Here is a 16,938-nt window from a genome sequence, read left to right on the forward strand (position 1 = left end):
TGCATGGGAAATTCAAGGAGAAATTCAAGCTTTTGCGATTAGCCGATTAGTTTTGGCAACACGACGGCGTGTTTAATGCAATGCAATAATCCCTATAGCTAAAAATTGTAATGTTATAAGAAGTAAGACTGGCAGCCAACTCTTTTGGATCCGACATCGTGGAACTCCTAAAAAAAAAAAAAAAAAAAAACGCTGGTGTGGCCGTTCCAGGGAGAAGTGCTCTTTTCACACCGTCCCTTCGCCTTGAAACCGCACTGATACTTGTCATGATAGCAGCAAGCAAGGGTGACCGCCCTTAATATTCAAGTTTATTATTGCTACTCAAACGATTCCTCCCCCCCTCCCTCCCCACGTCGTTTCATGCTTGTTCAAGGCGGGTGGTTTACTTTTTGTTTGAGCATTCGACGCCATTTCTAACAACACGCGGGAGATGTTAACTTTTCACGCGGTAGGGATGGGCTGACTTATTTGATCTCTGTTTCAGCAGCGCTCGCGCGCTTTCACCCGCCTGCCCGTGAAAGTTACGATGCGCGGGGGCATATATATTATCAATTTGGACTTGTTACAAAACATGGGGGCGACGACAAAAACCCGCCGCGAGTGTCCATATAACTGGTACTCTAACAATAACGCAGCTTTTTGCTGTAAAGTATGTGTTTTGGCTTAGCTCTGCCTTCAGTCCCCCTTTTGTTTATATTTCCGCGTTTATTTTCCAAATTTTCGTACCGGAAACGCATATAACGAAATCCTCTTTATAACGAACTTTACCGGGAATTCATTAATTTCGTTATATCCAGGTTTAACTGTATACAGACCTACACATTTTTGGCACATTTTCTTTTACCAGCAGCTGTGAAGCCTATTTTCAACACACAGTGACACCAAGCGGCGATCAATACACAGGGAAGGCCCCATGATGGAACAGTGGCTAAGGTGCTCATCTACTAACTGTGGTCGTTACATTTCGGTGGAGAAGTAATAGTAGAAGCTTGTGTACTGTGAAATGTCGGCACATCTTGAAATACACCGAATGGTCAAAATTTTTGGAGCTCTTCAATATGGTGTCTCATAGCCATATTGTTGTTTAGATATGTAAAACCCTAGATATTATTATTAATATTATCATGATACATGGGGATATTTACTAAGTGCTTTTACAGCAGCGAGCTCGCCAGCTGAACACACAACTAGTAACATAGTCCATGGTTCGATGGGACACCGTCTGGCGAGGGGCATACATTCCTCGCAAATTAACGATCACTCTTTACAACTTTGGCAAGTGATCGTTTATTTGTAAGAAATAACTAGTAACATGCTAAATAACCACACAATGTTAGTACAATACACAGATAACATAACACATACAATTTACTGTGAATTAGGTGTTGCTGATGTCCGATTCACCATGAGGAACCGACGGGAGACAAGCTGTTATCATAGGCCTCCCATGAAAGGCGTCCATCCGCGGTCTCGGCAAGCCCCAAAAGAGAAAAACAGGTCCTCCCCAAGGACCCAGATAACCTCGCTTGTGCCAGCCAGTGCTTGCTGGTGCTATTACATGATTGCAGCACTATGTCTCACTCGGCAAAGAAACTAACCGTGCTAAGATAATGGTCGCTATGAGGTGAAAACGACATTACGGGGGGTGACGGCGCCCCCAAAGTTGCTTGAAGAAACAGTTTCAGGCCATGTGGGCTGTGATGTGATTTAGCTGTCCATATGGCCAGTAAAGTATTCATTGTGATAGCAATCATATGGACACTCTGAATGGGTTTTCATTGTCTTCGTTAGCATCATGCTCTGTATTCAGTCTACATCGATAACATCACCCCTTGTCCTTCCTTCAAGTAAAAGCATGCGAGTGCTGGTGATGAATGCAAATGAAGCAGAGATGGAATGAGCCTGCCATTTCGGTCACACAGACGGTGCATGCGATCACATCACTCCACATGCAAGGCTCAATAGCTCCTCAAACGAAGAAGAAAGGCCCTGCACATTTTGAAAGAGCGTGATGGGATGGTGCCAGAGCGGGCATAAGACTATGCTGCTCAAGCAGCAACTGTGACTAAAGCCATGGTCACGAGCGCTGGTGTGTGTGCCATATTGGCAGACATCAGCAAAGTGCTCCTATACCTTTCCACATACCATGCTCTCACCGCTTCGCATCAAGGGGACTAACTGCACAACTACTGCTTTGCCCCCCTGGAGCGGCTGTATTTCCTTAAAAGCATTTTGTGGAGCTACATGACACTACATCCAAAAGAGTTAGCTGCAAGCCCTGCATCATATAATGTTGCAATTAGTTTATTTGTACTTTCAATGAACGGTTGTTTTTCACCATTATCAGCTGGTGTCTTTCCTTAACAGACGAGTAGAGACAAAAGGATTGGGCCGTTTATTTTGTTTGTTTATTTCTCATTTGCTTGCTTGCCTGTTGCTTTGGTTTTGGCTTGCCATTTTGGAGGCACCTTTGATCCGAGGGTGAGTGGGTAAAGGGAGACTTTGTCGCTGTCTGGTGCGGTGAGTGTTGTCTTGTACTGCTGCTGCATGCGTGTGTGGCCCCGCCTGTCATCATCCACAGGACCCCTGAGCTCGCCGCATGCCAAAATAAAGATGGAAGCCTTCGCCCTGGCCCGAGCCGAACCCAAGCCTACGCACCCAAGTGAGTACCAGAACAGTGTGGTAGGTGTGTTTTTATTAGTAGGCATTTTTTATATTCAATGATAGTGTGCTGGGTGCTGTATCGCCCCATGCGATGAAGCAAGACGCCAGCATCGGGTTGCTGGAGAACGAACACTGCCTTTAATCGAGTGTGCTTATATACATGTGAGAAGCAAGGGTGACAGCCTGCGCAAAGCGCGGGCTCACTTCAGATAACACACTCGATACATTCCCCTCTGTTTGAGAGGAGACAACACGTAACTGGAAAGGAACACAAGAAAGTGCAGTTTGCGTAGATTACGTCACTGGTTCATCTGTACGACAGTCCCATCGTTAACACACGTTGCACGTCTGCTTCATGGCACTTGCACAAAGTTTCTGTTGTAAGTTAGATGGCGAGGGGATCTACACTGCCGTAGCGACCTCCGCAGAGCTGGAACAGGTGACGCCGAGGCTGGAGCTCTGGGCACAGTAGGTGCTGTGGGCATTGGCACTGGTGTCGCTTGTGTGAAGCACTTTCATCGTCGCATTTGACAAGCTCTGGAGGATCTTTATGAAATGCTTCTTGAGTGGGTAAAATGTGTTGCCCGTTACGTCGCAGTAGCCTACCTTCCTCTGTGAGGACGTTGTAGGACCGGGGTTGAGCCAACGGCTCTATGACCTTTGCTTTTGTAGTTCATGTCCTGAGCTTCACTCGTACGGCATCTCCTTTCCTTAGAGGAGCCAGTGGCGCTTGTTGGTCTCCATTTGGCGGCGCTTGAAGACCAGGGTTTCGGGCTTTCTTGGTATGCACGGCAATGTCGAGCGCAGGATCCAACCCTGGAGCAGCTCCGCAGGCGATCGGTCGTCGGCTTCCAGCGGTGTAGTCCTGTACGAGAGGAGCCCCAGCCAAACATCTTGTTTAGCTTTCATGCTTTTTTTTAAGATCCTCTTCACTATTTGTACCCCTTTTTTCGCTAGCCCGTTGGACTGTGGGAATCCTGGACTGGAGGTAACATGTCGGAACTCGTATGCTCGTGAAAACGCAGCAAATTCTTTGCTTGCAAACTGTGAGCCATTGTCTGTACAGACCTCCATGGGGATATTATATCTGGCAAAGATAGCCCTGATTGATTCGATGACCGCTTTCGCCGATGTTTCTGTGAGCATATCTACTTCGGGGAAGTTTGAATAGGGGTCGTAGGCGCAGAGGTACGATTTTCAGCCGTAGTGAAAGAGGTCTATACGAACCCTATTCTAGGCTTGGTCTGGCACAAGACGCATTTGAAGTGGCTCTCGTGGCTGGTAGTACGCATACTTTTTGCAAACTGCGCAGGTCTGTACAAATTTGTCAATACCAGAATTCATTCCGGACCAAAATACTGAACGCCGCGCTCTTAATTTGCTCTTATTCAATTCAACTTGTCCTTGGTGAATCTTTTCCAAGATTTCCTTCCCCATGTTTGTTGATATTATAATATTGCAGCCTTTAAGAAGGACGCCTTTGACTTCAGATAGCCCGCCAGCAAATGACTTGAGCTGTCTTTTAATAGGCAGGCCGGCAACAATGCTGTTATGAACAGAGCTTAGATACGGGTCTTTGCTGGTTTCCGTTATAAGCCTGTTCCACATGTAGTCCCTGACAAGTGACGACTCTAAACTTACAGCGTGCACGTCTGCGTCGTCACTCGTGATGTCAGCCCCGTCATCTTTGATTGAAGCCCTTGATAACATGTCCGCGAGACCAGCTGCTTCCCTAGAACGAAGCATAGTTCGATGTCGTAACGCAATAACAGTAGGAAAAACCGCTGCAGCCTGGGTGGGATATCGCCTATTGCTTTTTAGGGGCGAAGCTCCTTAGGGCGTGGGCTGTGTGTCCCCTGTAGCCTGTATGTAGCCACCTCTAGTTTAGTTCTTGCAGTGTTCACTAGATGGCGGTACCGTCCCCTGTATGTAGCCACCTCTAGTTTAGTTCTTGCAGTGTTCACTAGATGGCGGTACCGTCTCCTGTATGTAGCCACCTCTCGTTTAGTTCTTGTAGTGTTTACTAGATGGTGGTACTTGTAGCTGATGATGAAAAGATGCAAGATGTTATAAACTATAAAGCGGTACTTGTAGTTGATGAAAGACGCGAGATCTTATAAAATAGGAATGATGTCACATATGGCGCGTGTCATTGGTTGAAGGCAATCGTTCGATTTAGTGCGGCGACGTACGCTAGGGGGAGCGATGTAATAAAATCGAGTGGGCAAAATGTACAGAGGATTCATGGTTTACCAGGTTTACCTCCGTAGCTTCGCCCACTCATCATCATTCACTTCGTGGATATGGCGGAATTTTTTTATAGATGGCAATCAAGGTGCGATGATCAGTTTTGACTATTACTTTGCGTCCGTATACGAAGTGGTCAAATCGTTCACAGGCGTACAGAATTGCCATTGTCTCTTTTTCTATTTGAGAGTACCGCTGCGCCGTATCCGATAATATCTTTGACACATATGCCACGGGTTTCCAATGGCTGCCATAACGGTGCAAAAGCGCAGCGCCCATTCCATTTTGTGACGCATCACAGGACACTTTAGTTTCTTTTTTCGGATCGAATGTTGCTAGCAGGGGGTGCTTGCTCAAAGTATCGCATAGTTGTTTCTATTCGTGCTCGTGGTTTTCTGACCATTCATAAACCACGTCGTTCTTGATCAAGCTTCTCAGCAGCGTTGTTTTCTCAGTGAGGGACGGCTCGAACTTGGCAAAATAGTTTACAGCACCCAGCATTCGTTGGGCGGCAACCTTATCGGCTGGTGGCGGCATTTCTATCATACCCTTTATTAGGGAAGGGCTGGGCCTGATGCTTTCAGCACCGATAACGTTGCCCAGGAATTGGCTAGTGTGGCTTACATTACATTACATGGCTAGTGTGGCTTACATTAATTACATGGCTAGTGTGTTCGCTCGCATTTCCGACACTTGTAGTCTCTGCACCTGTCAGTTCGTGCCACGTGACTTTGTTTGCACACCGGATCAACCTGCTTCGGGTTCTGACCACAAGCTTCTTGGTGTGCTGCGGATATTTCTGCCGCCTTTAAGTTTTCTCGGCATTTTCCAAGGTAAGCTTGTTGTCTGCTTGCAGCTTCTCTCTTACTTTAGTATCCATAGTTCTGAAGACGATTTGGTCTCTGATCATTGAATCCCTCAATGCACCAAAGTTGCATGCTCGGGCTTGAGTTTTCAAATCTCTCAGAAAATGTTCAAAAGGCTCACCCGGTTCCTGGACCCTCTTCCGGAAGACGTACCGCTCGTAGACTTCATTTTGTTGGGCGTAGCAGTACAGAATTTTTTTACCACCGTAGCGCAGTCAAGGCTGCTTTCGCCCTCTCGCAGAAGTGAAGGGGTTGTAGACCTTAATGGCTTCTTCGCCTGCGATACTCAGAAGAAGGGCACCTCTCGCAGTCTCCGGGCGAGGCTTCTTGACGGTGGTGTCAAACGAGGCCAGAAACAGGTTTAATTTCTGTATGAACAACTTTCAGTTCCTACTGATGTCCCCTGTAAAACGTAGCGGGTCCGGTGGCTTCACAAATTCCATCGCTGCCCTTTCCCAGGCACCCCGGGAGGCCTATTAAAACCGGTGACTAGCCACTTCTGACATCATGTATCGCGCGATGCGATAAAGCAAGACGCCAGCCTCGGGTTGCTGGAGAACGCATACTGCCTTTAATCGAGTGGGCTTATTGTTAAGATTTTGCTGTGTCGCGATGGTAGCGGTGGCGAAGAGCGACGAGCAGTCGAGCGGACTTCGCTGAAGCCTTAGCCCGAAGGCGAAGCAGGGAGACAATCCATTTTGAAAACAGCAACAAAAAGGAGCGTTTACTGTAGCAGGTTGCCGTTTGTACAGAGCCAGCCAGCACGACAACGTCGGCTGGGGCAAAATCCCTCTAACATGGGGCCGGCACGGCCTTAAATAGCCTTTTGGGACTCTTCCGCGAGACCAGTTCCCCAGAACGGCACAGTGGCTCGGCTGAGGAGACGCAGCCATACCTGGAACTGCAAGGTGGTTCGGCGGAAGAAGCGACGTTATCCCCGGAACTGCACGGTTCTTCTGCACGGAAGGCGGAGCTGGGAGGGGGGGGAGACAGTTCGTCGGAACAGCGCTCGATCTCGTGAGACGTGCTCCCGAACGAGGAACATGTCTGTGGCACAACAGCACCCCCGCCGCCAGACAATGCATCCGGAGTTTTGAACCGTCAGCGCGGCTCGGAAGGAGGGATGCTGGTTGATCGTCGGTAGCCGTTCCGCTCTCTCCGCCCGTTGAGACTTCCATAGGCCTGCAGAGGTTCATTGGAACGACGGAGTCGAACACAAAGCCGAACCACTCTGGCCAAAGCAAGCACCCTCCAAATGCTGATCAAATCGCCAGACCAGCAGAAACCAAATGTTTCCTCGAGATTACGCTGGGCTAACAAATAGCATCACGAGCAACGAATCTCGGGAGGAATACACAATGCCGACACTCCTTTACAGTGCATGACACTGCTAAACCAAACAGAATTTTTTTTTTTTCGGGAGCGATTCTCGATTGTGACCCGGGCAAATTAGGGACGATCGAAGCTGCCGAGGTTAACTCAATTTGGCCCCGAATCTACAATTCAGAACACCAAGAACTCCTGAATCACGCACATTTGCGTCGCCTGCAAGCATAAGATTGCCAAGCTTGACAAAGTTCGTCCTCCTACAAGCTCTCACTTCAATGGGCTCGGCCAATTATCATCAAAACCAGAGAAAACATGCTTGAAAAGTAAGAAACTAAGGATGACAATCAAACTTACGTGGGTTATACAAAACAAAGTTAAAAGTTAACCTACACTGACGTACATAATAACACTTAATGCTAAACACAGAAGGTATCTTAAACAGGGGCTTTTACTATGCCTTCTCTGTTAAAATAAAACACGCTGACTTTTTACCTTTTGAAATATCGTGGAAACAAAATAATCAAACAAACAAATCAATGTCAGCTTTTTCGATGAGAAGGAAAGTAAAACTTGCAAACATTCCGACGCATTCCTTGCTCAACGGCTGACGACAAAAGTAGAGAAGTTATTTTCAAAGCTGATTACAACATTCATTCTTAGTAACAGCAAGACGGGGGCCCTCTCAGATGAAGTCTGGGGAGTCGCGCACTCCATAGCTTTCGAGGGATCCAGTCTTGACAAAGGCACAACGAACAAAGCTGTTTGCCAAACTCGGTAGCAGCAACTTTTGACGTGCAGACGCTTAACTCGAACAAGGGGGCGTCTGCACTGCATCGTTTACGCCGCCCGTTTGACCAGCGACCCTTTTGCCACGGTGGGGAACAACCGCCTTTGTTACAGCTCAGCCGTACACGATGCTCCTCCACGTGATTGACTCTACGCGGCATCGAAAAAGATGAGACCAGGCGATGATCTCGGCACCCGAATTTCCCTGAAACTCGGTTTTTCTTGACGGACTTCCCGCCTGATCTCAATCTCAGTGATGGTCTGAGATGCAAACATTTCGCTGAGGACCCTTTCGCAATCCTACGCCTAGCCTTAAGCCTGGCGTCTTGACTGATAACGCCAAGGCACTTAACAGCGGCTTTAGCGCGCTTGTCATCAGTCGTCTTCACCGCGTTACGCATATGCCGACACCTGTTTCTGTGCGAACTTCTCGCAATACTGGCAGTCTCGACACACTCACAAGTGTGCTGCCTCTAAATAGTACTGCTGAAACTCTAGACTGGTTAGCTAGGTTTTCCTCGGGCCCGTTGCTAGCTGTCTCTGCCTGTGACAGAACGGGAGTCCCGATGCCTTTTAAGCTAACTATCTTGCCCGAAGGTTTCTCTTCAATTTGTAAGCGTCTCTGCCCTTCTAAGATAGCTCTTGTTCCCAGGCTTTCGTAGTCGGCCTTATGCTCACTTTGACGCGATTCATCCTGATCGCGTGCGCTGCGCAGCGGCTCCATATTTAGAGCTTTATCATACACCTTGGCATCCTTAGCTATACGATGGACCTCGGCCCCTAACTCGTCGCGCTGCACCTCAACGTCTGGCTCTGTCAGACGCACTTCGGCGTCCTGCACCTTGCAACGGGCCTCAACGTCACATACACTTCGAGTTTCCTCAGCGCCCTGCTTTCTCTGACGCACTTCAGCGGCTTGCGCATAGCAACGGGCCTCAGCCTCGTGCGCTTTGCTTCTGTCCTTATCATCTAACATTTTCCGGCCAGCGTCATCATCAAGCGCTACGCGATGGACCTCAGCTTCCATCGCTTTACGGCGCGCCTCGTCCTTACACTTTTTTCGGTGGGTGTCATCCTTTAGCGCCCTTCGCCGCGCTTCGGCCTTGTCTTCATCGCTCCGACTTTCCCCAGTCAGCAGGACTTGAAATAAAAAAATATCTTATGAAGGCATATCTAGCATGACTGAAATCTCCTGCTTCCTCGAAGGGTAAGCAATTCAAAACATGTGTGATCTTGCGCGGCAACAGCGTGGCGAGCTTCTCCACCCAAAGGTCGTGGCTAACACCAACATTACAGCAGGCAACTTCAAAATCATCAAGAAAATGCGCATTGTTCTCGCCTGTCTGAAAGTTGTGGATCTGGTGTTTCGCTCGCTCCCACTTAAGTGCTTGAATTTTAAGATCAAGCTCTCTCATTTTGAGAGCATGCTCTGTCCTTTTTCGTCGCTCTTCGGCCTTCTGCTGTTCGTGCCTTTGAGCTTCGAGCTCTTCGCAGCTTTTCTCGGCCTTCCATTGTTCGTGGCTTCTATCCTCTCGCTCTTCGGCCTTCTGCTTTTCCTCACAGATGAGCTCCCAAAACTCGTCAGCTTCCTCGGCCGTCACATTCTCTGCCCGCATCACCTCGAGAATCGCTTCCCTTGTTTTAGCGGACCCGGTGGAAATCCCCATGGCTCGACAAATTTCGAGGAGGTCCTCCACAAGGTACTGCTCCATCGCGATCTCGTTTCTCGTGATGCTCTGCTATTGATATTCACCGTACTCTAAAGCTAATCTCATGGTCTAGAGCGCGTGAATAATAAATTACAACCAACAAAACAGAAAACGCTCTCCTAACATCTGCTTGTGCTAGAGAGGTCTGGCGAAATGAACAGTAAACGTTGGGCACTCACCCAACCAAAGTAGCCGACGATGGTCCAACTCGTGGCTGCCGTCGAACAGTATCAGGCCTTCAGGGATCCGGTCCAACTTGCCAATGTTGAGATCCGGGGTTGCTTGTCCCAGCTTGCCGAACGATGAGAACAGGGTAGCGTATACCAGCGTATCCAAACGCTGATATCAGGTCGGTCGTGCTCGAGCTTCCAGGGGTCTGATTCGGCGTGCCAAACGTAGGATATCGTATCCCGAAGCTGCCAACCACTGTTAAGATTTTGCTGTGTCGCGATGGTAGCGGTGGTGAAGAGCGGCGAGCAGTCGAGCGAACTTCGCTGAAGCCTTAGCCCGAAGGCGAAGCAGGGAGGCTATCCATTTTGAAAACAGCAACAAAAAGGAGCGTTTACTGTAGCAGGTTGCCGTTTGTACAGAGCCAGCCAGCACGACAACGTCGGCTGGGGCAAAATCCCTCTAACATGGGGCCGGCACGGCCTTAAATAGCGCTTTGGGACTCTTCCGCGAGACCAGTTCCCCGGAACGGCACAGTGGCTCGGCTGAGGAGACGCAGCCATACCCGGAACTGCAAGGTAGATCGGCGGAGGAAGCGACGTTACCCCCAAAACTGCACGGTTCTTCTGCATGCAGGGGCGGCGCCAGGATGTTTTTACTGGGGGGGGCAACCACGAAAAAGTGAGTTCCTCCGGGGGGGGGGGGGGGGGCAAGCTAGCTCTGTTCCTACTAGGTTTTCAATATATGCTTACGGGCACTTGGGTGGGCATGGGGGGGGGGGGGGGGGGGCAGGGGCTCCAGCCTACTCTTGCCCCCCCCCCCCCCCCTGGCGCCGCCCCTGTCTGCACGGAAGGCGGCGCTGGGTGGGGGGGGAGACAATTCGTCGAAACAGCGCTCGATCTCGTGAGACGTGCTCCCGAACGAGGAACATGTCTGTGGCACAACATTATAAACATGTGAGGGGCAAGGGTGACAGCCTGCGCGGAGCAACGTCTGCGCATAGCGCAAGCTCGCTTCAGATAACACACTCGATACAGGTGCCAATGCATGCTCGCAATAGTCGCAAGGGACTCTGATCGTGAGGAAGAAATTCTCAGGCACACTTCCCACTGCTCCTTGCTGCGGTGGTCTAGTGGCTAAGGTACTCGGCTGCTGACCCGCAGGTTGCGGGATCGAATCCCGGCTGCAGCGGCTGCATTTCCGATGGAGGCGGAAATGTTATAGGCCTGTGTGCTCAGATTTGGATGCACATTAAAAGAACCCCAGGTGGTCGAAATTTCCGGAACCCTCCACTACGGCGTCTCTCGTAATCATATCGATGTTTTGGGACGTTAAACCCCACAAATCAATCATCAATCATAACTTCCCACTGACAAGGTGTTATATAAGAAGCATTCTTATACAGTCGAACACGAATATATCGAACCCACATACGTATATAGAACATTCGGGTATATTTAACTTGTAAGTTATCCCCTTAAAATTTTTTTGTAAAAGTATAGAAATTCACACGTTTATTTCGAGCGATATTTGGACCTTTTTTTTTTTTCCTGCCTTTTGATATATCGAACATTGCGCGAGCTGGATGGTGCTCTTCGGCACTTGCCGCGCGTGAGTTGGAAGGTGCGTTTTGGCACATACAGCGCCTGGGTACCTCTGCGTGGCACCTCGCCTGTGCCGAAACTTGAAACGCTTGAAAAAAGGCTAGTGCGAGATGGCTCGGACTGCACAATCTCTACCTTGAGTTGTGGCTTTCTTTTTTTTTTTTTTCCTTCTTTTTCCCATTCTTTCTCCGCAAACCCGTCAGCAGGAACAAAGGAGCCGGCGTCCTCCTCCTTTCGCCTATTCTTTTACTTTTTCTGGCTGTTTTGCGAGTTTTGATCAGCCAATTGCGAGTTTTGATCAGCCAACCACAGCTTGCGCCTTTTACTGTTGCCCTTGCTGGTGGCCATCGCCTTGCGAGCGCTGTCTTGCTTCCGTTAGTGCGTCGCCTACGTACCACTGCGTGTGCAGCATTTCTCTTTTGCATGCGTCGTGTGCAAAGCCGCTGCGGACTCTTAAATTGTCTATTTATTTATTTTATTATTTTATTTAGGAATACTGCTGGCCTTGAAAAGGCACAGGCAGGAGGGGAAAGATACCAACAAACAGTAAACACTGTGCAGGTATCAAAGATAATATACTAACAACAAAATGAATCTACCTACAAAGAAACAAGCACTGAAAAATGTGAAATAATGAAATAGAATATACAGAATACTTAAATATGTTGGTTTTGGCATTGTAAGGCGTTAATGTGGCTGAGTGGCGATGTCTTGTTCAGCGAGCAGTGAGAGGCTTGATATAAGGTTCAGGAGAAAGAGACAATTTATTATGACACAGCAGGAACAGAAATTTAAGCCTGTGAGTTTTTTTTCTTAGTTGTAAGGACTGAATGTTGTGTTGGGTCATTAAGATACTTGGAGTGTCACTGGTACGATATTTTGAAAAGATAAACCTTACTGCTTTACACTGGATGCTTTATGCTAGATCCTTTCTAGCGCATCGATGTTAGTTTTAGTGTAAGAGTTAATTTTCTCAACTAGCTTCTACACTAGCTAAGGAGGGAAGATGTTTGAGGTTCGGAATGGGTCCCCTCGATGACTCAAGTGCACGGTGGCAGCGCGAAGGAAGAGCCGTAGTCTGGTGAAGAGACGCTTTATTGCGGCCTCAGGCGTATGCCAGAGTCCAAGCCCGAACCTCCGCTCCTCATTTCAGATTCCAACATCCTCATTTTAACCCTCGGTTGAACAAAGGATCTTCACACAAACCAATCACACGTTTGGACTTACATCATCACAACCAATCACAGAAACACTTTCATAACAGGCACTACATTGATAAGCACCACGTTACCAAATACAACACACAAAGAGATAGGGTCTCTGCGTGTGACACTCCCTCCCATGCAAGGTTGTGCTGCCTCCGTCAGCAGCCGTTCTCACGCTCGAGCCCCGTCAGCTCTCTCATTAAATCATGCTTCGTAGAAGCCTCCTTTAGAGCGGTGAGTACACCGTTGGGCTCCGTGCGCTTACCAGGTGTGTATGCGACAGCGAGGCGCCCCGACATCCTAACAACACTCGGTAATGACATACAGCGGGGGAGGTTATGCTCGTCTCCCTGCCGCCACTATGTCTCGGTCAGCCAAGTGGTCGCGTCGCCGCATCATTCTCAATGGCATGCATGCATGCCAACAATGGCTCAAACGCGGACGGCGGCGCCTGGCCTGTTTTTTACCAGATGCTCTTCCAAGTAAGCTTTCCCCTTATAGTCCCAAACGGGGGCGAACTTGACGGCAACGCTCGTGAACCGTGTGAACGAAGAAGTCTTCTTTCTTTCCCGTGCTCGGGTCTTCCGCGTTCGCTTTCACGGAACCGATGAGCTTTGTTAGTTGACGGGTCGGGAGCTGGCTCCGCGGTCTGCATCAGCCGCATCAATTGCGCTACACACAACACGCCGGTAATTGTTGCCTGATTCTAACTGTAAGGATCCCACACGATAGCTGCATATTCTAGCTTAGAACGGACAAGAGAAGTATAGGCAGTTAGATGGGTCTCGGCAAGAGCGTGTTTTAATTTGTGTTTGAGGCAGCAGAATTTTTCGAAAGCTGAGTTGCAAAGGTGAGAGATGTGGGAACTCCAACTGAGATTATTACTTATTATAACACCTAAGTACTTATACTCATTGACCTCTTTAAGTGGCATGGATGCAAGATTATAAGTGAATGAAAGTTTATTAATTTTTTGGTGTTTTTCATAAATACTGTTTTATCAATATTAAGCTGCATATCCCAGTGTTTGCACCATGTTAAAATATTTTGAAGGCTGGAGTTTAAGGTGACTTGATCTTGTTGGCAGGTGATTTCATGAAATAGTTTGCATTCATCTGCGAATAATTTTATCTGAACAGGTTCAGAAATACAGTCAACAATGTCGTTAATAGATATGTTAAATAATAAAGGTCCAAGAACACTTCCTTGGGGAACGCCAGAAATTACCGGAAGGTTACTCGAAAGCAGTTATTGATTGCAACGAATTGCCTACGGTTACTGAGGTAAGCAGAAATCTAATTTACTAGGTATGAGGGAATGTCCAAATGAATAAGTTTATTGATTAGTTTTGCGTGTGACACGAGATCGAGCACTTTTCTAAAATTCAAAAGTATTGTGTCAGTTTGTCCCGATTTGTCGACAGCGCTAGCAAGACTATGAATAACAGTAGTTAATTGGGTTACAGTGGAGAGGCCCTTTCTAAAACCATGCTGCATAGGAGTTAGAATAGCTCGACCTTCAAGAAACCTTGTGATTTCATTAGGAATTATGTGTTCTAAGAGTTTACAACATGAGGAGGTTAGTGATATGGGGCAGTAGTTTTGAACTAGTGATTGATCCTCTTTCTTTAGGATTGGGATGATACAAGCAGATAGCCAGTCATTTGGGAGCACAGCTGAGGAAAGTGATGCACGAAAGATAATAACAAGAAGGTGTGACAGCATTTCAGCATATCTCTGAAGAAATACGTTTGGTAAATTGTCGGGCCCTGATGATGAGCGATGACAGGATTGCCCTCGTGCATAATATGGTCGACTAGTTTACTTTTTTTTTTCTGAGTAAGCACCAAAACTTACTGGGAGTGGTTTGGATGAAATTCAACAGGGTAAACTGAAAGTATTAAAAGTTTAGCTTGGTAGGTACTATTACGTCACGAGAAATACCCCGTCGTCGCAGACGCTTGACATTTCTTTTTGCATGCACTATCTTCCATAGTAGGCTTTGATGTTTTTTTTTAGTAATGTTTGGAATAAAGTTGTCAATACAGTGCATACAAATATTCTTAAACTCGTCCCAAAGTTTGACTGCGTCATGTCCACCAAAAGTATCTAGACGATCATCAAGGTAAATTAGTACACTCATCATTGGCACGGGAGTAGTCCTTTACAGAAATAGTTTTACAACTAGTAGACTTGGGAAGATCAATAATGCAGGAAAACAAGTTCATGATCAGAAACAACAAGTTCATCAAGCAACAAGCAACACGTTGTAGGCCCGTGTGCTCAGATTTGGGTGCACGTTAAAAAACCCCAGGGGGTCGAAATTTCCAGAGCCCTCCACTACGGCGTCTCTCATAATCATATGGTGGTTTTGGGACGTTAAACCCCACATATCAATCAATCAATCAATCAATCAATCAATCAAGCTACAAGCAACAAGTTCATGATCAGAAATACCTTGTTCCACAAAAACAGCAAAATCTTGGAAAGTCTGGCTAATAAATATAAAATGAATTATAGAAGCGGAAGCAGCGCTAATTCGTGTAGGCTCAGTAACCACTTTTGTAGGTTGTGCATCAAAATAATGTCACGCAAGTGTTGATTATTTACGCTAACATCAGCGCTAAATGTACCGCGAATCCAGTCAATGCCCGGAAGATTGAAATTGCCTATTAAAAAAATTTTATTCTGTACAAAAGATGCCAAAAGATGCCGTGTAGCTATGGCCAGCGTGAAGAAGCACAAAACTTAGCGACAAAATTGAAGGCTATTCAGCGTGTTGAGTTGGGCGAGAAGTGTTTGACTGTCGCGGACGACTTCGGGATACCACGGAGCACTCTGAGTATCTTGTTGAAGAACAAAGCAGATATCAAGGCAAAGGTGGCAGAAAAGAAAACTTCAGGAGCCTGTCACGTGGGCGCTCCTGCCCACGGGAATGTAGAAAAGCCGCTCTATGCCTGGTTTTTCGAAGCACGCGCGAAGAACTTTCTGGTGGATGGCCCGATGTCGATTGCCAAGGCTAAATGGTTCGCCACTGCACTCAGTGAAACAACTTCGCCGACAGCACCGGGTGGCTCCACCGATTTAAGCATCGCTACAACATCGTTGGAAAAATCATTTCTGGCGAAAGCAAAGCTGTCAACAGCCCGGACATCCAGCTGTGGATTACGAAGGACTGGCCGAAAATCTCCGCTAAGTTTTCTCCTGCGGAAATCTTTAGCTCCTGGCGAGACGTGAAGTCGGACACAGGTGTCAACTGCTCCGCAAGGCAGGCTTCGAGGGGGCGGAACTTGCGGAAACCAGTGAAGATGACAAAGAGCGCATAGACGACGCATTTCGAGAGTTGTCATCCCACTTCCCAGCAGTAGTTTCGCACGAAGTGTCTGCGGACGATTTCGTAAAAGCAGGTTGCAATGTCCAGGCCGTTGCAAGCTTCTCTGACGAGGACATAGTAGCTGCGATCGCAGGGACTCAGGATGCCCTGGCTGACAGCTCATGTGACGAATTTATTTGAAATAAAGCATATATGTACAGAAAACCACACGCCGCACAAGATCACACTCGATCGAAGAAGCAGATGTCTTGTTTTGATAATGTAACAAATGGCTGGCTAACGCAATTGCCAACACACTAAGCCATGTCGTATGCCTCAGCAATCTCACGAGTACGTTGATTATGATGGCGATCAATGATTGAGGTTTGCTCAAAGGAAGGCTGCACCCACAAGCATTGCAATGGCTAGCAAGGTGAGACGAAACCCAACCCTTCAAAGAATTGTCATGCTCAGCCTTATATTTACCCGTCTGGCGGCCTGTCCAATGTAGACATTGCCGCATGTGCCAGGTATTACTACGCTGGTAGAACACGCACCTTTTCCTGATGGCGACTACCCAGCACCTCAACCAAAATATGTAACGGGGAGTTTTAATAAGGTAATGCCGGGCGTGCAAGGACGCAGGACAACAGGGCAGCCCAGACACAACTCCACAACAACATCATCGTCTTCATTTCGTCTGTGTGATTTCGGCTCCCGTGCTTGAAGTACCTTTTTATACTGTAACAGAATAGAAAGTTGGGCGAGTTGGTGTATATTCATATTAAAAGAAAAGCGGCGCACAAAAAGACAGACAAAGAAGAGAACCACACACAGCGCTGCACTCACAACTGAAAGTTTAATCCGAGCAACAAGAATTTAAAAAGTAATAGCCGCATATGACAAGTGAGGTACAACGAGATTAAATGATGCGCTCATCAATAAAAGTGAACTCTTTTTTGTGCAATGTAACCGAGGTCTGGCTTACGCAAGCATCACGTGACTTGTTAATATGATAGGCTTCAGACACCTCACGGGTGAATTGATC

General features: G+C 47.6%; 1 protein-coding gene across 4 annotated transcripts in view; it reads left to right on the plus strand.

Moving 5' to 3' along the window:
* The window catches only part of NfI (Nuclear factor I), a 152,914-nt gene that overhangs the window by 56,849 nt on the left and 79,127 nt on the right, over window positions 1-16,938 (plus strand). For 3 of the 4 annotated variants that reach the window (XM_037433171.2, XM_037433170.2, XM_037433173.2), the window contains one exon: window positions 2,582-2,662. The exons of the other annotated variant lie outside the window; for it this stretch is intronic. In XM_037433171.2, coding sequence (XP_037289068.1) covers window positions 2,582-2,662 — 81 coding nt within the window. The remainder of the gene's footprint in view (window positions 1-2,581; window positions 2,663-16,938) is intronic. 4 annotated transcript variants of the gene reach the window in all.

The sequence above is a fragment of the Rhipicephalus microplus genome, unplaced genomic scaffold (assembly GCF_043290135.1).
Source record: "Rhipicephalus microplus isolate Deutch F79 unplaced genomic scaffold, USDA_Rmic scaffold_14, whole genome shotgun sequence".
Taxonomy (NCBI): Eukaryota; Metazoa; Arthropoda; class Arachnida; order Ixodida; family Ixodidae; genus Rhipicephalus; species Rhipicephalus microplus.